The sequence below is a fragment of the Aristolochia californica genome, unplaced genomic scaffold, assembly GCF_029961685.1.
Source record: "Aristolochia californica isolate CCGP_79_NKW_82.1479 unplaced genomic scaffold, dmAriCali1.0.hap1 SCAF_11, whole genome shotgun sequence".
Classification (NCBI taxonomy): Eukaryota; Viridiplantae; Streptophyta; class Magnoliopsida; order Piperales; family Aristolochiaceae; genus Aristolochia; species Aristolochia californica.
The window spans coordinates 4229087-4249296 of NW_027181782.1; the positions used below are offsets into that span (position 1 = coordinate 4229087).

Consider the following 20210-nt stretch of genomic DNA (forward strand, 5'->3'; position numbering starts at 1 on the left):
CTAGATTTCCTGGAACTAATGACACTCTTCTAGTTATGATCAGAACCCTGTATCATTTCAACCAAAAAAAAAAAAAATCAGAACCCTGTGAAATGACAACTACCCTTCAGTACATTTAACAAAGATAAATAGTAGCACGGGACTAAAAAACTATATTAATGAAGAAGGGACTAAAAGATATATTTATTATTATTATTTTTTAAAGGAAAGGATGAATTCATTAAGTCCGAAGACAAAAACTACAAAACAGGAGGGTCCTTGATAATGAAGGACTGGGGGGGGGGACTCCATCTTTAACCAGAGAATCAGATCAAACTATTGTTTGCTTTAGGGACATGGTTTCAAGTGCAAACAAAAGAATTTATAAGATTCTTAATTTCAAAATGACACGACCAATGATGCCAAGGAGGATCTTTCAATCTAGAGCACCCATTAATTACATATTTTGAATCACCCTCAATAGGGAGAGGACCACCTTGAAATCTGTCTTTGAAAACTATGAGACCAAGACGTAAGGCTTGATGCTCAGCAGTTATGTATTAGGCAACACCAAGGGGACTGGTGTATCATGCCCAAATAACACCTGAAGAATTTCTGAAAACACCACCAAAAGCTGCAGGGCTTGGATTGCCAAAAGATGAAATTAAATTTTGTTCATTTAAAAAAAAAATTAAGTTTTGTGACTTCATTATCTGGTGGTTTCCATTCTTCAAATAGAGGACTAAAGTGAGAAAAGCAAGAAATCTGGAACAAACAACCTTGAACAAGATCAGACCTGACTTCATCAAAGAGGGTAATAGTACCAAGTCAAGAAACAATCTGAGAAAAAATTCTGTCAACAACTCTTCTCCAAGGCAAGGCATTATTTAGGAAGATCCTCCTATTTCTCTCATTTCAAACACTCCCAAGGCAAGCTTGAATCGTGATCTGGCAATCTGGCCAAAAGAAGGAAGTCTAAGACCAGCACCAAGCTGGATGAGATTTGAGAGTGAGGCTGGCAGGCAAACTTGGATTTCATCAACAATATGACAAAGAGGACAAGTCTTGCTAGGAACATGGACTCCATGACAAATTAAATTATCTCTGGTGAGGGTTTTTTTCATGGACAAAGAGTCCATGAAACCGCTGCCGAGCATGGAGAATTATGCGCTATCATTAATGCTGCATAGCGTAAAGCAACAAAATATACACCATGGGAATCAGGACGCTATATAAGGATGTCTACATGATATGTAGAACGAATTCTTGGCTAAGATTACTAAAAAAATCTGTCTGCATGATTATGTAGAATGAATTCTTGGCTAAGACTAGTGAATCGCCATATTAAAGATTTATTGCTATATCAATTACTTCCATGAGTCACCATATTAATGAATCAGGACAAAATATTATTGCAAAAAGATTGCCATATTAAATACTTTTAGAAATTAAGGTGAAACAATAGGTATTCTTTAAGTTACTAAAATGGATTTGACACTCTTTTGACATCTAAGAAGTTGGACGAAAGACAAAGAAGAGGAAAAAGAGATATCTAGGGTCTCTTCTTTCTTTAATGTTCCCTATGTTTTTGCTTTTCATCATTACTTTCTAGAGAAAAATTGGAGACTTGGAAAAGGATAGGAAGCCAAAGCAAAACCGAGGAAAAGAAGAAAAAGAGAAAGGGCAGTTCAAAAAAAAAGAAAAGAAAAGGAGGAAAGAAGAAGTTGACTGCGGTGAATATGTCACACATGTTCTGCACTGTTCTTCTTTTTTTTTTTTTATTCAATCAGGCTTGAAGCTGTTATACCATGTTAAGATACATAAACAGACAGACAAAATTCTTTTGGTCCCGAATCACTCCTCCGATACCCTATTTATGTTTTTTGAAATAACCTATTTATATAAGAACTCTATTTGTGTAGGATTCAACCAAGTTATAGTAGACAGCTCTTAATGTAAATCAGATCATTATTTGGGAAGGCTTCCCCTCTTGTAATCTGCTCATTTGAGCTTTCTTAATAAAATTCAGCATCATTTAAAAAAAAAAAATTGTAAATCAGATCATCAATTTTGTTTCAATCTCATCTTTCTACTATGCTTGAGCACTAGTTAAACTCAAAACTCTCTTGGTGAATCTTACCTTCTTTGAAAACAACTTGTCGAGATTAGTTCTGCGTTAGCTGTAGAATTATTCACAACCTAGTGTAAGAACTTGGGTTGGGCCTCGCCATTTTAAGCTTAAGCTTGAGTTTGGATGTCTTTCTTTATGGAATTAGAGCAGGATCTTTGTGCTTTTACTATTGTTGGATTTTCGCCTGAAAGCTATCCATGCCTTAGAGCTACAAAGAGGCTCAAATGAGGAGGAAGGTCTTATCCACACTAAGCTCAACCTTTTGAGTTACATGCCTTTTTTCATGACTGCTATAATTTAAATAGTAGCATAATAAAAAGGGGAACATATTCTATATCTCTAAGTTGAAGTTGGTCTTTCCTAATTGTAGTTGTATTCCTTTTTCCTTGCTAATAAACCACCAAGATATTTTCGTAAAACAGTGGTGATAATTGGTCGACTATAAGTAGGTCTGATTCTTTTTGCTTACACTAGAATTACTTCATCTGTTATCTTTAATACTTACTATCACATAGCTTTGTTAGGTCTGTTTTATCTTTTACAAATCAAATTTGACTTTCTGAATTGAAACTAATAGCCACAGAGTGACTTTAAAAAGCTCTACCGATACACTCATCTGGACCCCCAACAAACAAGGTATGTTCTCTACAGCTTCAACGTACCATCATATGATTTCATACCCGCCTCCCCACACAGAACATCCTGCTGCCTTTGCATGGTCGCTCCCGATTCCTCCTCGAATTAAGTTTTTCATTTGGACGGTATGTTGTAAGAAAATCTTAACTTTTGACGCTTTGCAAAGACAAGGCATTAATACTCCTAATCCAGAATGCCTATTTTACAACACATCTCCTGAAACAGCAGATCACACGCTTCTACATTGCGAATATGCTCATGAGATTTGGACTGAATTAATGGACAAAATCGGTTTATTATATTGCCCTTCTCCAGATTTGCAAAACACTATCTTAACTTTGGTTAGCTCTCGTCTTCCGAAGTTGGGGAAAATTTTGATCTCTTGTTGTGTGGGGCACATTGCGTGGAATTTATGGAAAGAAAGAAACAATCGTAAATTTAATCAGAAAGCTATCCCTCGGAATATTCTTTGTGAACAGATCGTTGGTCAAGTTAGCTCTTGGGTTCTCCTTCGCAAAGAATTCTGACCAAACCTCCTCCTGGACATTTTACACTCAATTTTGATGGAAGTGCTCTTGGGTGTCCGGGGCCAGCTGATTTTGGCGGAGTAATTCACGATGATCAAGCGAATCTTCTCTTCACTTATGCGGGTCCAATTGGAGTATCTGACTCTACTTGTGCGGAATTGCATGGTTTGTTCAACGGACTGAAACTCTTCAAACAAAAAAAGGAGGGTGCTCTCTTGATTGAAGGGGATTCTCAAGTCATTATTAACTGGTGCTCCAAGCCATCAAAACCTCTTTGGCGTCATTGGGAGATTTTTGATGAAATTTGTAATTTAACTTCTGGTTTACAATGCACTTGGAAACATGTTCCAAGATCTGCTAATCACTTAGCCGATGCTCAAGCGAAAAAAGGCGTTACCCTCCAACATCTTGTTGTGGAGGAAATGTCTTTTTAGCTTCTAGGTATGTAATTTTTCTTTTGTAATACATTCATAACACATCCTCTAAAAAAAAAACTAATAGCCACAGCAAGAAAATTTCATAGTTTGTTGAGGAAAGAACTCGCTAACTTTCATAAAATGACTAACTACTTGACCTATTAACAATGTATAATAAAAAATTGCTTTTGGAAAAGACTCTTCGCTTAATTTTAAGAGTAAACAACCACTAATAGTCAGTTGCTGTCTTTCCAGAAATAGGCATATTTTAGAGATAAGACATTCATGCTTCTTTTTACTTTTGTTGTTTACATCTGTAGAAGTTGTTTGTGGTATTCACTGCTTCATTTGCCTAGTTATGTCAGAATCTTTATTGTAATCCTTTTGACCAACAGGATGATGAAATTGCCATGAAATACATTGAAATTTGGCCTTTTATCTGTTTTATGCTTTGTTCATATTTTATCTGTTTGAGCAACAGTTATGATGACTATAGGGTCTATTAAAGATTTTGTTCAGGATGGTAAGAAAGGAACCACTTTTCTTCAAAAAATGTTGTGTTATCTTATGAATCACTTTAGGGGCAGTTATTCTGTAGTATCTTATGAATTACTTCTAGTTATACTTAAGAGGAACTTAATGGTGGACTACATAAAATGACTAAGTAATTCTTATTTTGGAGAAGTTCAGGTTTTTCGGTTGTTAAGTTTGTTAGCAGACTATTTTTTTGCCTGGAATTTCTAGCATTTTCTCTTAATCTCTGTTTGTTTCTATTGGTTTGAATTGTGCTGCAAATCAAGATTGGTTCATGTTATAAAAGTGTCTTTTTTGAATCTTTATAGTTCAATGTGTAGTGTATCATGTTTTACATGATTGGAAGGTGCCAGAGAACTGCATTGCATTTGAGTGATTGGGCGGGAAGTAATCTTGTTACAAATTTTAAAAATTTGAAATTGGAATTCGTAAAATTTCTCATAGTTGTGAAGAAATGAAAGTTATGAGAGAATGGAAAGACGAAAGCTGCTCTATTGATCTTTAGGATGATTAGTTGACTCCTTAAATAGGTTTACTTAGTCAAAGTTATGAGACTTCTAAAGGTGTTATACTTTTAACTTTCTAAAAATAAAACTTCAACTTAAGCTGACTTAGAATAGGACTTTAATTTAGAAACTAGCAACAAAATAGTTGTTGCTATAAGAAAAAGAACATGGTTAAACCATCTCCCATTCCAAATGATAGATCTGCTCGCATGGTGAAGGCCCTCCAAGTTGAAAGTCATAAATATGTCGAAGAAACATGGCAAAATATGATGAGGTTGGCAAGCATATTGGGGGCTGTCTACCAAGGTCAGCTATCGGGAGACAAAATCGCATCAGAAGTACAAACCCAAGGTAGTAAATGATTCTGCTATCTTGGAATGTTAGAGGTATTGGTGCCGCCCGGAAACGCGGCATGATATCAAGCTTCCTCGCTCAATTCAAGGCTTCTATAGTAATCCTCCAAGAAACTAAGTGCCAAGAGATGACAGATGCCATCGCAAAGGAACTCTGGTCGTGTCCCTTAATTAAGTGGGCAGCTGTGGATGCTATTGGTCACTCGGGAGGTATTTTTTTAGCATGGGACTCGGCTCTCTTTGACTCTATTAACATTATTAAGGGGCAGTATTCACTGAATATTCAATTTCGAGATCTCTCTACCGGGAAACTTTGGTGCGTGGGAGGAGTATATGGTCCGACCAGATGCAGGGATCGGAATTCTTTTTGGGAGCAACTTAATACTCTTCAGCAGAATTGGAATTTCCCATGGATATTTGTAGGAGATTTCAACACTATCAGATATTATCATGAGAAAAAGCCACCAGCAGTTCGAATTTCAGCCTCTATGCGAGGCTTCTCAGATTTCATTGGGGGGTGTGCGCTGGACGAGATTCCCTTATCTGGAAAGAACTACACGTGGTCTAATGGACAACAACAGCCCATTCTATCAAAACTGGACCAATTTTTGGCTTGTCATGACTGGATGCAGATGTTTGAGAATGTCACAGGTAGAGTCCTCAATAAGGTGGGATCTGATCATTGGCCTATCCTGCTGACTACCACTTTTGAAAAAGGGGGACCCTTGCCTTTCCGATTTGAAAACTCTTGTTTAATGGAGGAAAATTTTGAAAAAATTATCAATGACTGGTGGGATGTGGGGCCAAACCTAGGTTGACAGGAGTGGGCGTTCCCTCTAAAGCTGCGATTCTTAAAAGAAAAAATTAAAGAGTGGGCCAAGAGTAGACATGCTTCTCTGGTAGCTGAGAAAGGCTCCCTTATCTCTCAAATTGAGGCACTAGACATGATGGAGGAACAAAGGCACTTAAATTCTGATGAGGTCTCACTCCGAAGCTCTTTAAACAATAAGCTAAATATTATCTTGCATCAAGAGAAGATCCGGTGGAAGTAGCGTGCCAGGTTTAGATGGTTAAAGGAGGGAGATGCAAATACAAAGTTTTTTCATGCCATTGCCTCGGCAAGAAGGAGATCCAACCGAATTACTTCATTATGCATCAACAATCAAGTAACGTCATGTCGGACCTCAATTACTAACGAGTTGGTTAAGTTTTTTACAGGCCTATATTTGGAGGAGTGTACCAACAGGCCGAAGTTTTAGCACATAAATTTCTCCCGTATCTCCATAGCAGCTGCCTCACTCCTTGAATCCCCTTTCTCGTCTGAAGAAATTGAGCGGGCAGTGTTGGGCATGGAAAGCGACAGAGCTCCGGGTCCTGATGGATTTAATGGAGATTTTTTGAAAAAGTTTTGGCCCAAGATTAAAGATGATATTAGTGCTATGCTCGTTTTTTTTTTTTTTTCAGAAATGGCATAACATTCCGCAACATTGGTGCATCATTTATCACTTTGGTCCCAAAGAAAACAACTGTGGAAAAATCAGAAGATTTCCGCCCTATCAGTTTAGTTTCAAGTGCATACAAAATTATTGCAAGGCTCCTAGCACACCGTTTGAAGGTATTTCTCCCTCTCGTCATTGACAAAGGGCAGGGCGCTTTCCTCAAGGGGAGAGAAATTTTAGACTCTACAATGGTTGCGCACGAGCTTATGGATCATTTTAAGCGTAAACAGGAGCCGAGAATTGCCCTCAAGATCGATCTCGAAAAAGCTTTTGACCGAGTTAACTGGACTTTGCTTGATGAAACAATGGAAAAAATGGGATTTGGAGAAAAATGGTGTTTTTGGATAAGAAGCTGTGTGGGCTCAGCAACTTACTCCTAGATCCTCAATGGTTCGGTATGCGGATATTTTAAAGGTACGAGGGGGATAAGACAAGGTGACCCTCTATCTCCACTTTTATTTAACATAGTAGCAGAATTTCTCTCAGCTATGTTTTATTTGGCGGTTGACCTTGGATGGCTCTCCCCAACCAGTTCTCATCAGGCTTTTAATATACAGATTTTGCAATATGCGAATGATACCATTATTTTTGGCATCGGTGATATGGATACTGCTAGGAGGATAAAAGCAGTATTAGGGCTCTTTGAAATTGCATCTGGTCAGAAAGTTAATTGGCGGAATACCTCTCTCATAGGTTTTAATGTGAGCCCAAAAAACCTTGAAGAGATGGCAAGTTTATTTGGATGCTCTATGCCTACGCTTCCAGCGAAGTATCTTGGTCTTCCTCTATTTCATGGCGTGTCTCCCAAAGTCTGTGGATCCTAGTGGTTGAAAAGATTGAGTCCCGGTTAGCCAATTGGAAGGGGCGTTTACTTAGTAAGGCATGCAGACTAATTCTCCTTAAGTCTTGTATTTCTGGCATTCCTAACTATGCTTTATCTTTTATGCCTTGCCCATCCTCAGTATGCAAAGCCATAGATAAAATGAAAAAAAGATTCCTCTGGAGAGGATCAAGTGACTCTTTCAAGTATCACTTGGTCAAATGGGATGAAGTTTGCCTACTTAAGAGATTGGGTGGATTAGGGATTCGGAAATCAAAAGAAATGAACAAAGCCCTACTGCTTAAATGGATTTGGAAGTTCAACACTAATTCCTCCAATCTTTGGAAGGATATGGTTCGGGTCAAGTTGGGCTGGAATATGTCATGGTGGATGTCTGGAGGAAATCAAAAGAAATGAACAAAGCCCTACTGCTTAAATGGATTTGGAAGTTCAACACTATTTCCTCCAATCTTTGGAAGGATATGGTTCGGAAATCAAAAGAAATGAACAAAGCCCTACTGTTTAAATGGATTTGGAAGTTCAACACTAATTCCTCCAATCTTTGGAAGGATATGGTTCGGGTCAAGTTGGGCTAAAATATGTCATGGTGGATGTCTAGAGGAAATCGGAGAGGACTATCCTCAATATGGAGATCTAAATTTTTGCTTCTTCATAACTTCTCATCAGCCTGTAGATTCTTTGTTGGAAATGGCAGATCTCTTAAATTCTGGGATGATTGGTGGACAGGGCAAGCACCTTTACGGAACTCTTTAAGCACTATTTTCCTTCTCTCCACTCACAGGGAAATTTCAGTTGCAGATGCTTTTGAGGGAGGGGGTGTGAACCTACACCCTCGAAGGGGTTTATCAGACACGGAGGCCATGGAAGCCAACAGCCTTTTAGATGCTTTGAATCATGTCAGAATTAGGCCTTCCAATGAAGACAAGCTCATTTGGTGGCCTAACAAAAACGGGAAATTCTCAGTTGCTTCGGCATATGGATACATCGATGGTTGGAATCCGACGCAAAGGGAGCATGATATCAACTTCGTCTGGAAACTATGTGCCCCCCCTAAGGTAAAATACTTCATATGGAGTGCTGGTCAAAGTAAAATTCTCACGGCTGATGTGCTCAGAAGAAGAGGTCACCCATCTATAGATCCACTATGTCCTTTCTGCCAGAATGAAGATGAATCCGCCAGTCATACTCTTCTTCAGTGTCAGTTCTCATGGAACGTGTGGACCTCTGTTTTATATAAGTTGGAGATTCAGTTTTGTATTGTTGCTGACCTGATAAGCTTCTGCAAGTCGATCTTGCGATATCCCCTTCCTGGTCTCGGCAAATTGATTATCTCAGCATGTGCTAGTTTCGTTCCATGGGGGTTTTGAAACGAACGGAATAGAAGGCGGTTTGATGCTAAAAGTGAATCTGAGGCTAGAGTTTTTGATAGAGTGACAGGGCAAATATCCACCTGGCTATTGACAAAAAAACTTTTCTCCTCTTTCAAGGGCACTGGCATTCGAGACAACTGGAGCAATTTGGCGAGGATGCACGTTGAAACCAAAATACCAGTTATGAAGGAATGGATCCCCCCGAAAACTGGTTACCTAAAACTGAATTTTGATGGATCTTCTCTTGGCAATCCAGGGATCGTGGGTTTTGGGGGCGTCATTTCGAATATATCTGGAAATCGTTGTTTTTCCTATGCTGGTCCTTTAGGCACTTCCAACTCAACGTCGGCCGAATTACATGGCCTTCTTAATGGGCTGCGGGTGTTCAGAGACAAATGTAGTGGGCCTATCCACATTGAAGGGGATTCCAAGGTGGTGATTGGTTGGTGCAAGCGCAATACTACTCCCCCATGGAGGCACTGGGGCATATTCCAGGAGATTTTGGATATTGTATCTTCTTTTTCATGTATTTGGTCTCACATTTCGAGATCTGCAAATTCGGCAGTAGATGTGCTTGCCAAAGAGGGAGCTTTCCTGCAATCTCTTGTTGCAAGGGATTTGCTCCCTCCACCTTTGTAATTTTATCTTGTTAATAAAAATACATCTTCATAAAAAAAAAAAAATAGTTGCAATGAATTGGGATTTACCATGACATAGAAAGGAGGTCCCATATTAGTAGGCCAAGGAGAGTGTTGATCACCACTAGCTCATTGTTTTGATCAATCCCTCCAAGCTTGCTTTTTTTTTTTTTTTACCTTTGGCCTTTTGCCCTTTTAATGAAGTTACTTATATGTATATATTGAGGGAGGTCATCTTTGTGATATAAAAATATTATATAGATTTGTCATTTTTCGTTCTCATAGTTTACTTTTTGCAGTCTTAGATGCAACTATTGGTTGCATATGATGTTGGAAAAAGGGTCAGGAGAACCCAAATCTGGGATTTTAATGGAAACACAGGAAGACAACTCCATGATAAATGAAAAAGGGGATCAATTGACTTACAAGCTTGTTCGGGTACTTATCTTTATTTATTTATTTATTTATGTATTGATAAACTTGCATGCTTAAATTGATATATTCAATATTTGGGTTGTTTGTTTATTAGATTATATGACTTGATATGAACTTCAATTTGGAAAAAGAATATGTCCAAATCCCATTGTCCATCTTGGACTTGTTGTAGTTGAAAAAGAGAGATAATGCATATTACCAAAATGAATGATCGCTAACTTAACACAATTTTATAATTAACATGTTTATGGAGTGGAATGTCCCTTGGTGAAAAGCCAACGAGTGCAATGAATAGGAGTGGGAGGGTGACTGTTATGGACGCCATAGCATCTAGAGTAATTAGTAGATGCAAGGGTTAAATTATGTAATTTCCAGGTTTTTGCAATTAGTAGGTTTAGATGTGGCTTCATAAAAAAAAAAGGTTTAGATGTAATTTCCTTCAAATTAGTGGCCCTTTGTTTGGCCTTTGCTGGTGTGCGTCAACCCTAATCCTCTTACATGGATGATGGGTTCTGGAATGAAGTTAAGCAATTGATCATTAGTCTAAAGTCTGAGATCGGATTCTCTCTCTAACGAGGTCCAAGGTGCAAGCTTCCTTCAAAGCTTGATCTCTCTCTCTCTCTCAAATCATTGGTCGTTCGAAAAATCCCAAACACCTCAAAACGGATTACAATATGGAAGCCAGAGGAGATCGTCGGGTGACTCAATCCATGGCAAGGGAGCTTAACAACGTGGTATCAGACATGACCACTATCGGCGATTCCTCTTCTCCCAATGACTTGCGTAATCTCATTGAAGAAGTTCGGATTGAAGGCCAAAATCAGACAGACGCACTCCGAAATGAAATGCTGGAAATGAAGGAGACTCGTCTTCAAATAAATCTTCGAATGAGGGAATGGTTTGCAAGGGATGTTGCTCTGCCGGGAAGCTCCAACAGACTTACCGATCAGCAACCTCTTCATCCACCTCCTCCTCATATGCCAATGCGTCAACCACACCCACCAGCAGGGGGTGTCCACACCACTGTTCCCAGGTATACCAAATTAGTTTTTCCAACTTATGATGGGTCCTCCGACCCTCTGGTATGGTTACATAGGTGTGACCAATTTTTTTGGAACCAAAGAACACAAGCCGATGACAGAGTTCCTTTAGCCGCCTCCCACATGTTCGACGAAGCGCAGTTATGGTACCATCAGTTTGATTCGGAGCACCATATCCACGATTGGGATATTTTTAAGGATTATTGCATGCTGAGATTTGGTCCCCCTGCCCACAGTAACCCTTTGGGCGATTTGGTCAACTTAAAACAGATCGGTTCCATCGAGGTATATCAGAAACAATTTCAGGAACGCCTGGCACGTGCCAGTAGGTATGTGCATTTATTTATTGCGGGACTAGTGGAGGCACTTCGTCTGGAAGTGGAATTACATGACCCACCGGACCTAGCACATGCCATGAATCTTGCCCGTACACTGGATGCTAAACAACGGGTCTTGAAAGAGTCCCTTGGGCATAGGCCTCCATGGCCAGGCTGGGTAGCCACTGGTGCCCCACCCACCCTTGCCCCCCCCCCAATGCGCCAAGGCGCAACAATACTTCTCACATATCCGAACCACCAAAGGCACCACCGCCACAATTCATTCGTCGCCTTTCTAAACTTGAGATGGAACAGAGGAGAGCCAAAAACCTCTGTTATAATTGTGATGAGACATACACACAGGGTCACATATGCAAACGCCTGTTTTGGTTAGAGGTGGATGATTCCGGGGAGACCCCACCGTTGGAAGAAGTTGTAGAGCTTGAGATGGACGAACCAGCTATTTTCCTCCATGCTATGACAGGGCTGCACAACACAAACACCATGCAGGTCCGAGCTGGCCTCCAACACCTACAGTTGCTGGCCTTAGTGGATTCAGGCAGTACCCACAACTTTATTAGCCAACCAGCAGCACAACAACTCGGCTTACCGATTCAACACTGGCATTTCGGTCTCAATAGCCAATGGGGCAAAGATTTCTAGTGCTGGAGTTTGTCCAATGGTACCTTTTGATATTGAAGGCAACACATTTGTGACAGACTTCTTAGTCATTCCACTCACTGGATTTGACTTGGTGTTGGGTATTAAATCGCTGCAACAGTGGATTTGAAGTCCCTCACTATGAGTTTTACGCAAGACCAACAACAACTCACCCTTCATGGGACTCATGCTCCGTTACCTTGCTCTCTCCAGAATATCCAACCTATGGACTCCGATCACTGTAAGTTCAACTCACTCCTTATAGAATTTGCTGATTTATTTCAAGAGCTTGTTGCGCTCCCATCGATCCGAACTTGTGATCATCGGATACGTTTAAAGTTAGGCACTGAGCTTGTAGTGGTGCGCCCATACCGCTACCCCCATTTGCAGAAAGATGAGATAGAGCGCCAATGTCAGCTTATGTTAGCGCAAGGCATTATTCAGCCCAGCCGGTCTCCGTTTTCTTCCCCAGTGTTGTTGGTGAAAAAACATGACCACTCTTGGCGATTTTGTGTTGACTACAGAGAGCTCAATGCTCATACGGTTAAGGATAAATTTCCCATACCCATGGTGGATGAACTCTTGGATGAATTGCATGGGGCAGAATTATTTACTAAGCTGGATTTGAAATCCAGGTACCACCAGATTCGGGTACACCCTGCAGATGCGGAGAAAACTGCCTTCCGCACGCATCATGGCCATTTTGAGTTCTTAGTCATGCCTTTTGGGCTCTCTAACGCCCCTTCCACTTTTCAGGCCTTGATGAACTAGGTCTTTCGCCCCCTCTTACGGAAATATGTTCTGGTATTCTTTGATGATATTCTGATTTATAGCAAGCACTGTGAAGACCATATTCAGCATTTACGCCAGCTATTCAACCTCCTGCATTCCCATCATTTATTTCTCAACCAATCCAAATGCTCTTTGGGTACCTCAAAGGTAGCTTATCTGGGTCATGTCATCTCAACCTTTGGTGTCAAGGCAGACAGTAGCAAAATACAGGCAGTGGTTGACTAGCCCACTCCACATTCAGTCACTGCTTTACGGGGATTTTTTGGCTTGGCCGGGTATTACCGGAAGTTCATTCACGACTATGGCTAGATCACGGCTCTGCTCAACAACTTTCTTAAGCGTAACGCCTTCACATGTTCAGACATAGCGGCTTCATCGTTTGAGCAGTTGAAACACACCTTAGCCTCTGCCCCGGTTCTCCAACTCCCCAATTTTGAAGAACCGTTTGTTATTGAATGTGATGCTTTCGGAGGGGGCGTTGGCACAGTCTTACAACAGCATGGCCATCCCATTGCATATTTCAGCAGGCACCTCGCCCCTCACCACCACAAATTAGCTGCTTATGAAAGGGAACTTATCGGCTTAGCCAAAGCCATTCAGCATCGGCGGCCCTATCTTTGGGGTCGACACTTCGTGATCCGGACAGACTACTGCAGTTTGAAATATTTATTGGAGCAATGTATCACTACTTCACCGCAACAACATTGGCTAAGTAAATTGATGAGGTTTGATTTTAAGGTGGAGTATAAACCAGGCCACCTTAACATTGGGGCTGATGCCTTGTCTCTTCGGGACATGTTGAAACCACAAGTATACGCAATCAGTCAACCACGATTTCTTTTGCTCGATTCAATTAGGGATGAAATTCTACAACATCCCGAGCTCATTGCCTTGTATCATAGCATTGAGTAAAGCACCATGGACAGCAATTGGGCACTTAAGGACCGTCTCATATTGTATAAGAATCGGATTTATCTCCATCCTACTTCCAGCCCTACTCAACAACATCCTATCTATATTTCACGATAGCACTCATGAAGGCCAGCAAAAGACATATTTCTGGCTTAGTCGTGACTTCTATTGGAGGGGCATGAAACATATGGTGGCTGACTATGTATCTGCGTGCCAGGTTTGCCAATGGAGCAAGGCGGAGACATTAAACCCAGCAGGCCTGCTACAACCTCTTCAGCTCCCTTCACAGGTATGGGCAGATATATCCATGGACTTTATAGATGGCCTCCCAATGTCTTAAGGCAAATCTATTATTTTCGTAGTGGTGGATCAGTTCTCTAAATTTGGGCACTTCCTGCCCCTGGCGCATCCTTATACGGCGACACATGTGGCTCAGATCTTCATGGACCAGATTGTCCGCCTTCATGGCTTATCGGAGTCCATCACCTGTGACAGAGATGCAGTATTCACAAGTACCTTTTGGAAAGAGCTATTCAAATTACAGGGCACAAAATTGGCTTTTTCATCAGCCTACCACCCTCAGATAGATGGGCAAACAGAAGTAGTCAACCGCACTATTGAGATGTACTTGCACTGTTTCGTGGGGGATACTCCCAAAAGTTGGGTCTGCTGGCTCGCTTGGGCGGAGTTTTGTTATAATACCTCTTACCACACTGCACTTGCCACTGCACCCTTCAAGGTGGTTTATGGGCGAGACCCCCCTCGTCTCTTATCTTACGAGCCTGGCTCGTCTCGGGTGGCAGCACTAGACCAGGCTTTGGGGGAACGGGATACTATGCTCGCACAAATCAAAGCTCACTTGCAGAAAGCTCAGGACACTATGAAGAGCACCTACGACAAAGGTCATCGTGACCTTTCATTTGGTCCGAGAGATTATGTATGGCTTCGATTTCAACATTACTGCCAACTTTCCCTTATGGCCTCCAAATGCCACAAACTTTCGCCGAAGTTCTATGGGCCATTTCAGGTGTTGCACCGTATTGGTAGTGTGGCTTATCGCCTGCAACTCCCACCATACGCCAAGATCCATGATGTCTTCCATGTCTCCCTATTGAAGCCGTTTAGGGGAGACTCGCCTATGCTTCACACATCGTTGCCACCAGTACAAGGTGGTCGTGTTCTACCTACTCCAGAGAAGGTGTTTCAAGCTCGCCGGGTCCAAGGGTCGTGGGAGATTTTAGTCCAGTGGGCCGACACAGATCCTGTTGAATCTTCCTGGGAACCATTAGAGGCTTTTAGTGCCCTCTACCCCACCTTTGAGCTTGAGGACAAACTCTTTCTCCAGGAGGGGGTGATGTTATGGACTCCATAGCATCTAGAGTAATTAGTAGATGCAAGGGTTAAATTATGTAATTTCCAGGTTTTCGCAATTAGTAGGTTTAGATGTAATTTCCTTCAAATTAGTGGCCCTTTGTTTGGCCTTTGCTGGCATGCGTCAACCCTAAGCCTCTTTTATGGATGACGGGTTCTAGAATGAAGTTAAGCAATTGATCATTAGTCTAAAGTCTGAGATCGGATTCTCTCTCTAACGAGGTCCAAGGTGCAAGCTTCCTTCAAAGCTTGATCTCTCTCTCTCAAATCATTGGTCGTTCAAAAAATCCCTCAAAACGGATTACAATCTGGAAGCCAGAGGAGATCGTCGGGTGACTCGATCCATGGCAAGGGAGCTTAATAGTGACATTATTGAGATGGATATGCAACATGACTGCAAAGGACAAACATAGGAATGAACATATCAGATAATTATTAGTTTTAGAACTGACATTTGAGATTGTTTGGGCATGTTTAGTAAAGACCATGTAATGCCTCTTCCGAGGGATTTTTTAGTGTCAAGTGATAGACTAACAATGAATGGGTGGCAATGAAAGAGACATGGATAATGAAATGTGAAGGTCTTAGAGAATATTAGTTTAAAAGTGTTTGTGGCTAATCTCATGGTAAGATGGAGAAGTTGAATTCATATAGGCAACCTCGATGTAGTTGGGATGAGGCTTTGATGATGATAATAATGATTTGTCTCTATAAGGAGAGGGAAAATTCATAGCCATGCACATCAATCATTACCATTCTAAAATGATTTTGGATTCAGAGTTGGATGGGCTTTAGAGACAAATGGAGGTTTTGGATCCGCAGTTGTATCTCTTCAGCCTCTTACTCCTTGTTCCTCGATGCACTCAAAGCATTCGTCAAGGAGACCCCTTCTCCCCACTCCTCTTCAACATCATTGTTGAGTACTTATCCTCTATGTTCTACTCTGCCCGTAGCATTGGTTGGTTAGAGGCCGTCTCCGAACAAAGTTGCTTTAACATTCCCCTACTCTAGTTCGTGGATGACACCATTTACTTCGGCGTCGGCACACTTGATCAGGTCTGCAACATTAAGGCCCTTCTCCGCCTTTTTGAGATCACTTCTGGTCAAAAAGTTAACTGGGGCAAGTCAACCATCATGGGTTATCACATCCATCCCCCCTTGCTTCAGATTATGACAGAGACTCTAGGATGTCCGATTGCGATTGCTCCCACATACTACCTGGGTCTTCCTCTTACTGAGAGCAGACCCTGGATGGGTCTCTGGGCTCCTATGATAGAGCGGCTTGAGCGACGCCTCTCCTCTTGGAAGGGTAGGATGCTCTCCAAGGCTAGTAGATCGGTCCTCTTAAACTCATGCCTCGTGAGTATTCCCAACTACTTCCTCTCTTTCCTGGCTTGCCTTGCCTCTATTAGCTGATGCATTGACATGATCAAGAGACATTTTCTATGGCGTGGCACTGGAAATGAGTTTCACTATCACCTTGTTAGTTGGGATGAAGTGTGTAAGCCAAAATCTTTGGGTGGGCTCGGGATCAAACACACCAAGGAAATGGGACATGCTCTATTACTCAAGTGGTTTTGGAAGCTCAACTCTTCCTCAGGGGTTTCATGGAAGCCAATGGTTGCCTTCAAGCTTCGGTGTCTTGGTGATAGATGGATCACTGGCGGCAACTATCGTCATCTCTCCCTTATCTGGAAGGCCATGTTTCATTTGTTCTCCTCTTGCCGCATTGTCATTCGGTTCTTTGTTAGAGATGGCTCCAGTCTGCATTTTTGGATGGATTGGTGGTCGGGTGATGGCTCTCTTGCCTCGTCTTACCCACCACTACTTCAACTCACCACCAATTCGACTTATCTGTCTTTGACGCTTGGCGGAGTGGCTCATGGAATCTCTGCCTTAAACGCTGCCTTACTGATGAGGAAGTCATTTATGTTTGTGGCTTGATTGATAGTCTCGATAGTGTTATGGTTCACCCTCAGATGGTTGACCGGATGATTTGGCTCCCTGATGACAGCGGGCGATTCTCGGTCTCCTCGGCCTACTGTCATCTTATGGGATGGACCTGGCCTCCCGCCCCACATTCGGTTGCTCTTGTCTGGTGCTTCTCAGCTCCGCCCAAGGTGAGGTTTTTCCTTTGGAGTGCTTGCCGCAACAAGATCCTTACTGCAGACAACCTTATTAAGTGTGACAACACCACTCTTGATCCTTTTTGCCCCATTTGCAGGACGACGGTTGAAACTGTGAATCACCTCCTCCTCTACTGTGAATTCACCTGGAAGGTTTGGACCTACATGATTGACAGCATGGGGACTCAGCTTCTGCATCCCGCTTGACCTGACTCATTTCTCTTCTGGAACCAGCTTGCCCAGCTTGGACAAGCTTCTGTTGGCTGCCTGCATTGCTTTTGTTCCTTGGTGCCTCTGGAAGGAAAGGAACTCTAGACGGTTTGACTGTACTTTCTGCTCTGCTGTTGAGGTTTCCTTCACCGCCACTAGGCTTATATCTACCTGGATCTGCACCCAAAAATAATTTACCTGCCTCTCTTGTGCCCTGGTCCGCATCAATTGGAAGATTATCGATCAGATGTCTGTCCCCATTGCCCCCTACCCTGCACACCTATCTTGTTGCTTGAAGTTGTAGTTGCTTAATTGTGACTGCTTTGTGATGTGGGGTGAGAGATTTTGGAGGGATTTTTTGAAGGTGTTCCACCCAAACCTGGAGTCAGTTATATATATATATTCGGGCTATGATGATTCCACACTTGCATGGATGATCTTGCAGTCCCAGGCAGACCGATATTAGAAGATGGCGAGATAGAAGGCAAAATCTCCTGTCCACAACTCTCTGGTTTTGTAGCGTGAGTGACCTTCCTTGGTGGCAAGGTCAAATTGCTTGATGAAGGAGGCACATGTGGAGATGAAAGCCCTCTCCAGTATTGCAAACAGTTAACTGGGTTGCTGGGCCAGATCTTTCAACAACCTTTTTGAAGGTGAAGCTGGTGTTGGCATGATGGAAGGAGTGGGAGTTGTGGTTGCCCATTCGCGGTGGTCCTTTGTTGACACTTCGTAGCAGTCTTATTTTTGACAACTGGCCAGTCATTTTCTTCCAGAGATGTGCCAGTGTGCTTGTCGAAAACCTTAGGGTGGATGGATTTATCATTTGTCTTTCTTGTCGATTCTTCATCTCCAGCTTGAATTGCACGTACTCTGCTTCCATGGTTAGCCTTAGATGATTGTCTGACTGATCCTTTTCGTTCTCGTTGTCTCTTCCAGCTTTGCTGTTATTCTTCCATCCAGAACCTCACCTCTTGATCCCTCAATTGATCCCTTGCTCCTTTGCTTGCCCTTACTCTTCCCCGCTCTTGTCCTTGCTCTCAGTATTTTTCCATTTGATAAATGTGCTGCTTTGTTTTATGAGAAAAAAAAGATGGTAGGAGGCAAGGTTTATTAAACAATACAAATGTTTCAAGAAGTGATAATGGGAATGCTGTCTCACTACATTAAAAGTGGAAATTATTTATGCATTTCCTTGCTCATGGACATAATCAAGCATTGAAAGGTGGGCATGATTGATTGGTTCTTCAAAATCTTCGCTAATCCTCATAACCAACACTTTCAACATTGTACCTCCCTATTTAGAAGGATTATTCTCTAATGCATATGTCATGAAATGCTATCAGAAGTCTTGATGTCATGTCTCCTTTATCTCTCCCATGCCTTGAAGAATGCGACCTCAATGGGTGACATTTTCTTGGGTGTTCTAGTGGATTTGTAATGGTAATGTATTTGTATCATCTTTTTGTCCTAGAAATTACCTAATTACTCTCTTGTATTTGGTTTCACATTCCGAGATTTGCAAATTCGGCAGCAGATGTGCTAGCCAAGCAGGGAGCGACCCTGCAATCTCTTGTTATTAGGGATTTGCTCCCGCTTCCTTTGTAAATTTTTTCTCCTGTTAATATAAATACATCTTTATAAAAAAAACAAAATCTTTTTGTCCTCAAGTTGTGTGTAGGTGTTAGATTCTTTCACTGTCAGAGTGCAAGCTGGCCTAGACCCTTGGTTGGTAGGCTATTGGGCATTGCATAAGGATCTTTGTTATAGGGAACAACAAAAGACCCTTTTGTGGTGCACAGTGGTCTGCCAACTTACTCCTTGATGGTGACAATCAATCCAATAGCCACACGACTGAAAGGATAAGAAGATGATAAGGGTATGTACCAAGGAGTGCGGTATTACTAATCTGTTAGTGTGAAGTTGGGTCCTAGGCCCATCCCAAATTGACTAGTCATCTTTGAAAACTTCTTTCCTAACTAATAAACTCAACATATTTGTTCTCACTAATCCATGTGGGACTATTCCTTAACACTCCCCCTCACGTGTAGGCACTGTAGAATCTACATATGGATAATTTGGGTGGAGGCCCGCATACGAGTACTTGCTTTGATACCATGAGAAGTTGGGTCCAACGCCCATCCCAAAATGACTAGTCATCTTTGGAAACCTCTTTCCCAACTAATAAACTCAACATATTTGTTCTCACTAATCCACGTGGGATTATTTGTTAACAATTAGAACACCCAAGAAAATAATATCTAGAGAAGGCTTGCTTGTCCAAGACATGGAGGAGATAATGGGGTTGTGACATGAAGACCCTTGTGTGATGCTTGGTGGCCTGCTAGTCAAGGTTATAGACCAACCTACTTCCTAATGGAGACAAGCAATCCAATACCTTTACATGACTGAAAGGACAAGAGGATGATAAGTGTACATACCTAGGACATTACTAATCCTGTAGAACATTCAATAAAATGCCACCTAGTGAAGACTTGCTTCCAAGACATGGGGGAGATAATGAGGCTGTGACATCTAAGGTGGTCAGATTACGACCTTTGCCTTGGTCAAAATCTCGGTTTTGAGTTATCTCTAGGTAAGTCTTGTGTTTTAGAAGCCTTCTTCGGGAGCGGAGACAATTTCAAATGATGAACTAAAAAGGCTTGGTACATTTCTGTGTTATTATTTGTTGATTATAATTTGTTACGGAGTGTGTAATTGTCTTGGTAGTGCATTGTGGATGACAAAAACACGACTTGGTTCTCAAAAAATTTTTACTACTATATACGAGTGAAGGGATTGGATATTAGAACGGCATGGATTGGATGTCTGATTTGATTTGTGGTGGATTTGGGTAATTCTGGCCTTCTTGTCATCTAAACTTGTGCCTCAATAGATGGGCATCAGCTGGCTACTTGAA

The 20210-nt window shown here is 41.7% G+C and overlaps 1 protein-coding gene across 1 annotated transcript in view; it reads left to right on the forward strand.

The window, feature by feature from the left end:
• Positions 1-20210, forward strand: part of LOC137944113 (uncharacterized) — a 31881-nt gene that overhangs the window by 3487 nt on the left and 8184 nt on the right. Inside the window, exon 2 of the mRNA XM_068789647.1 lies at positions 9730-9868. Within this exon, the coding sequence (XP_068645748.1) occupies positions 9755-9868 (114 nt within the window). The 5' untranslated portion in view covers positions 9730-9754. The remainder of the gene's footprint in view (positions 1-9729; positions 9869-20210) is intronic.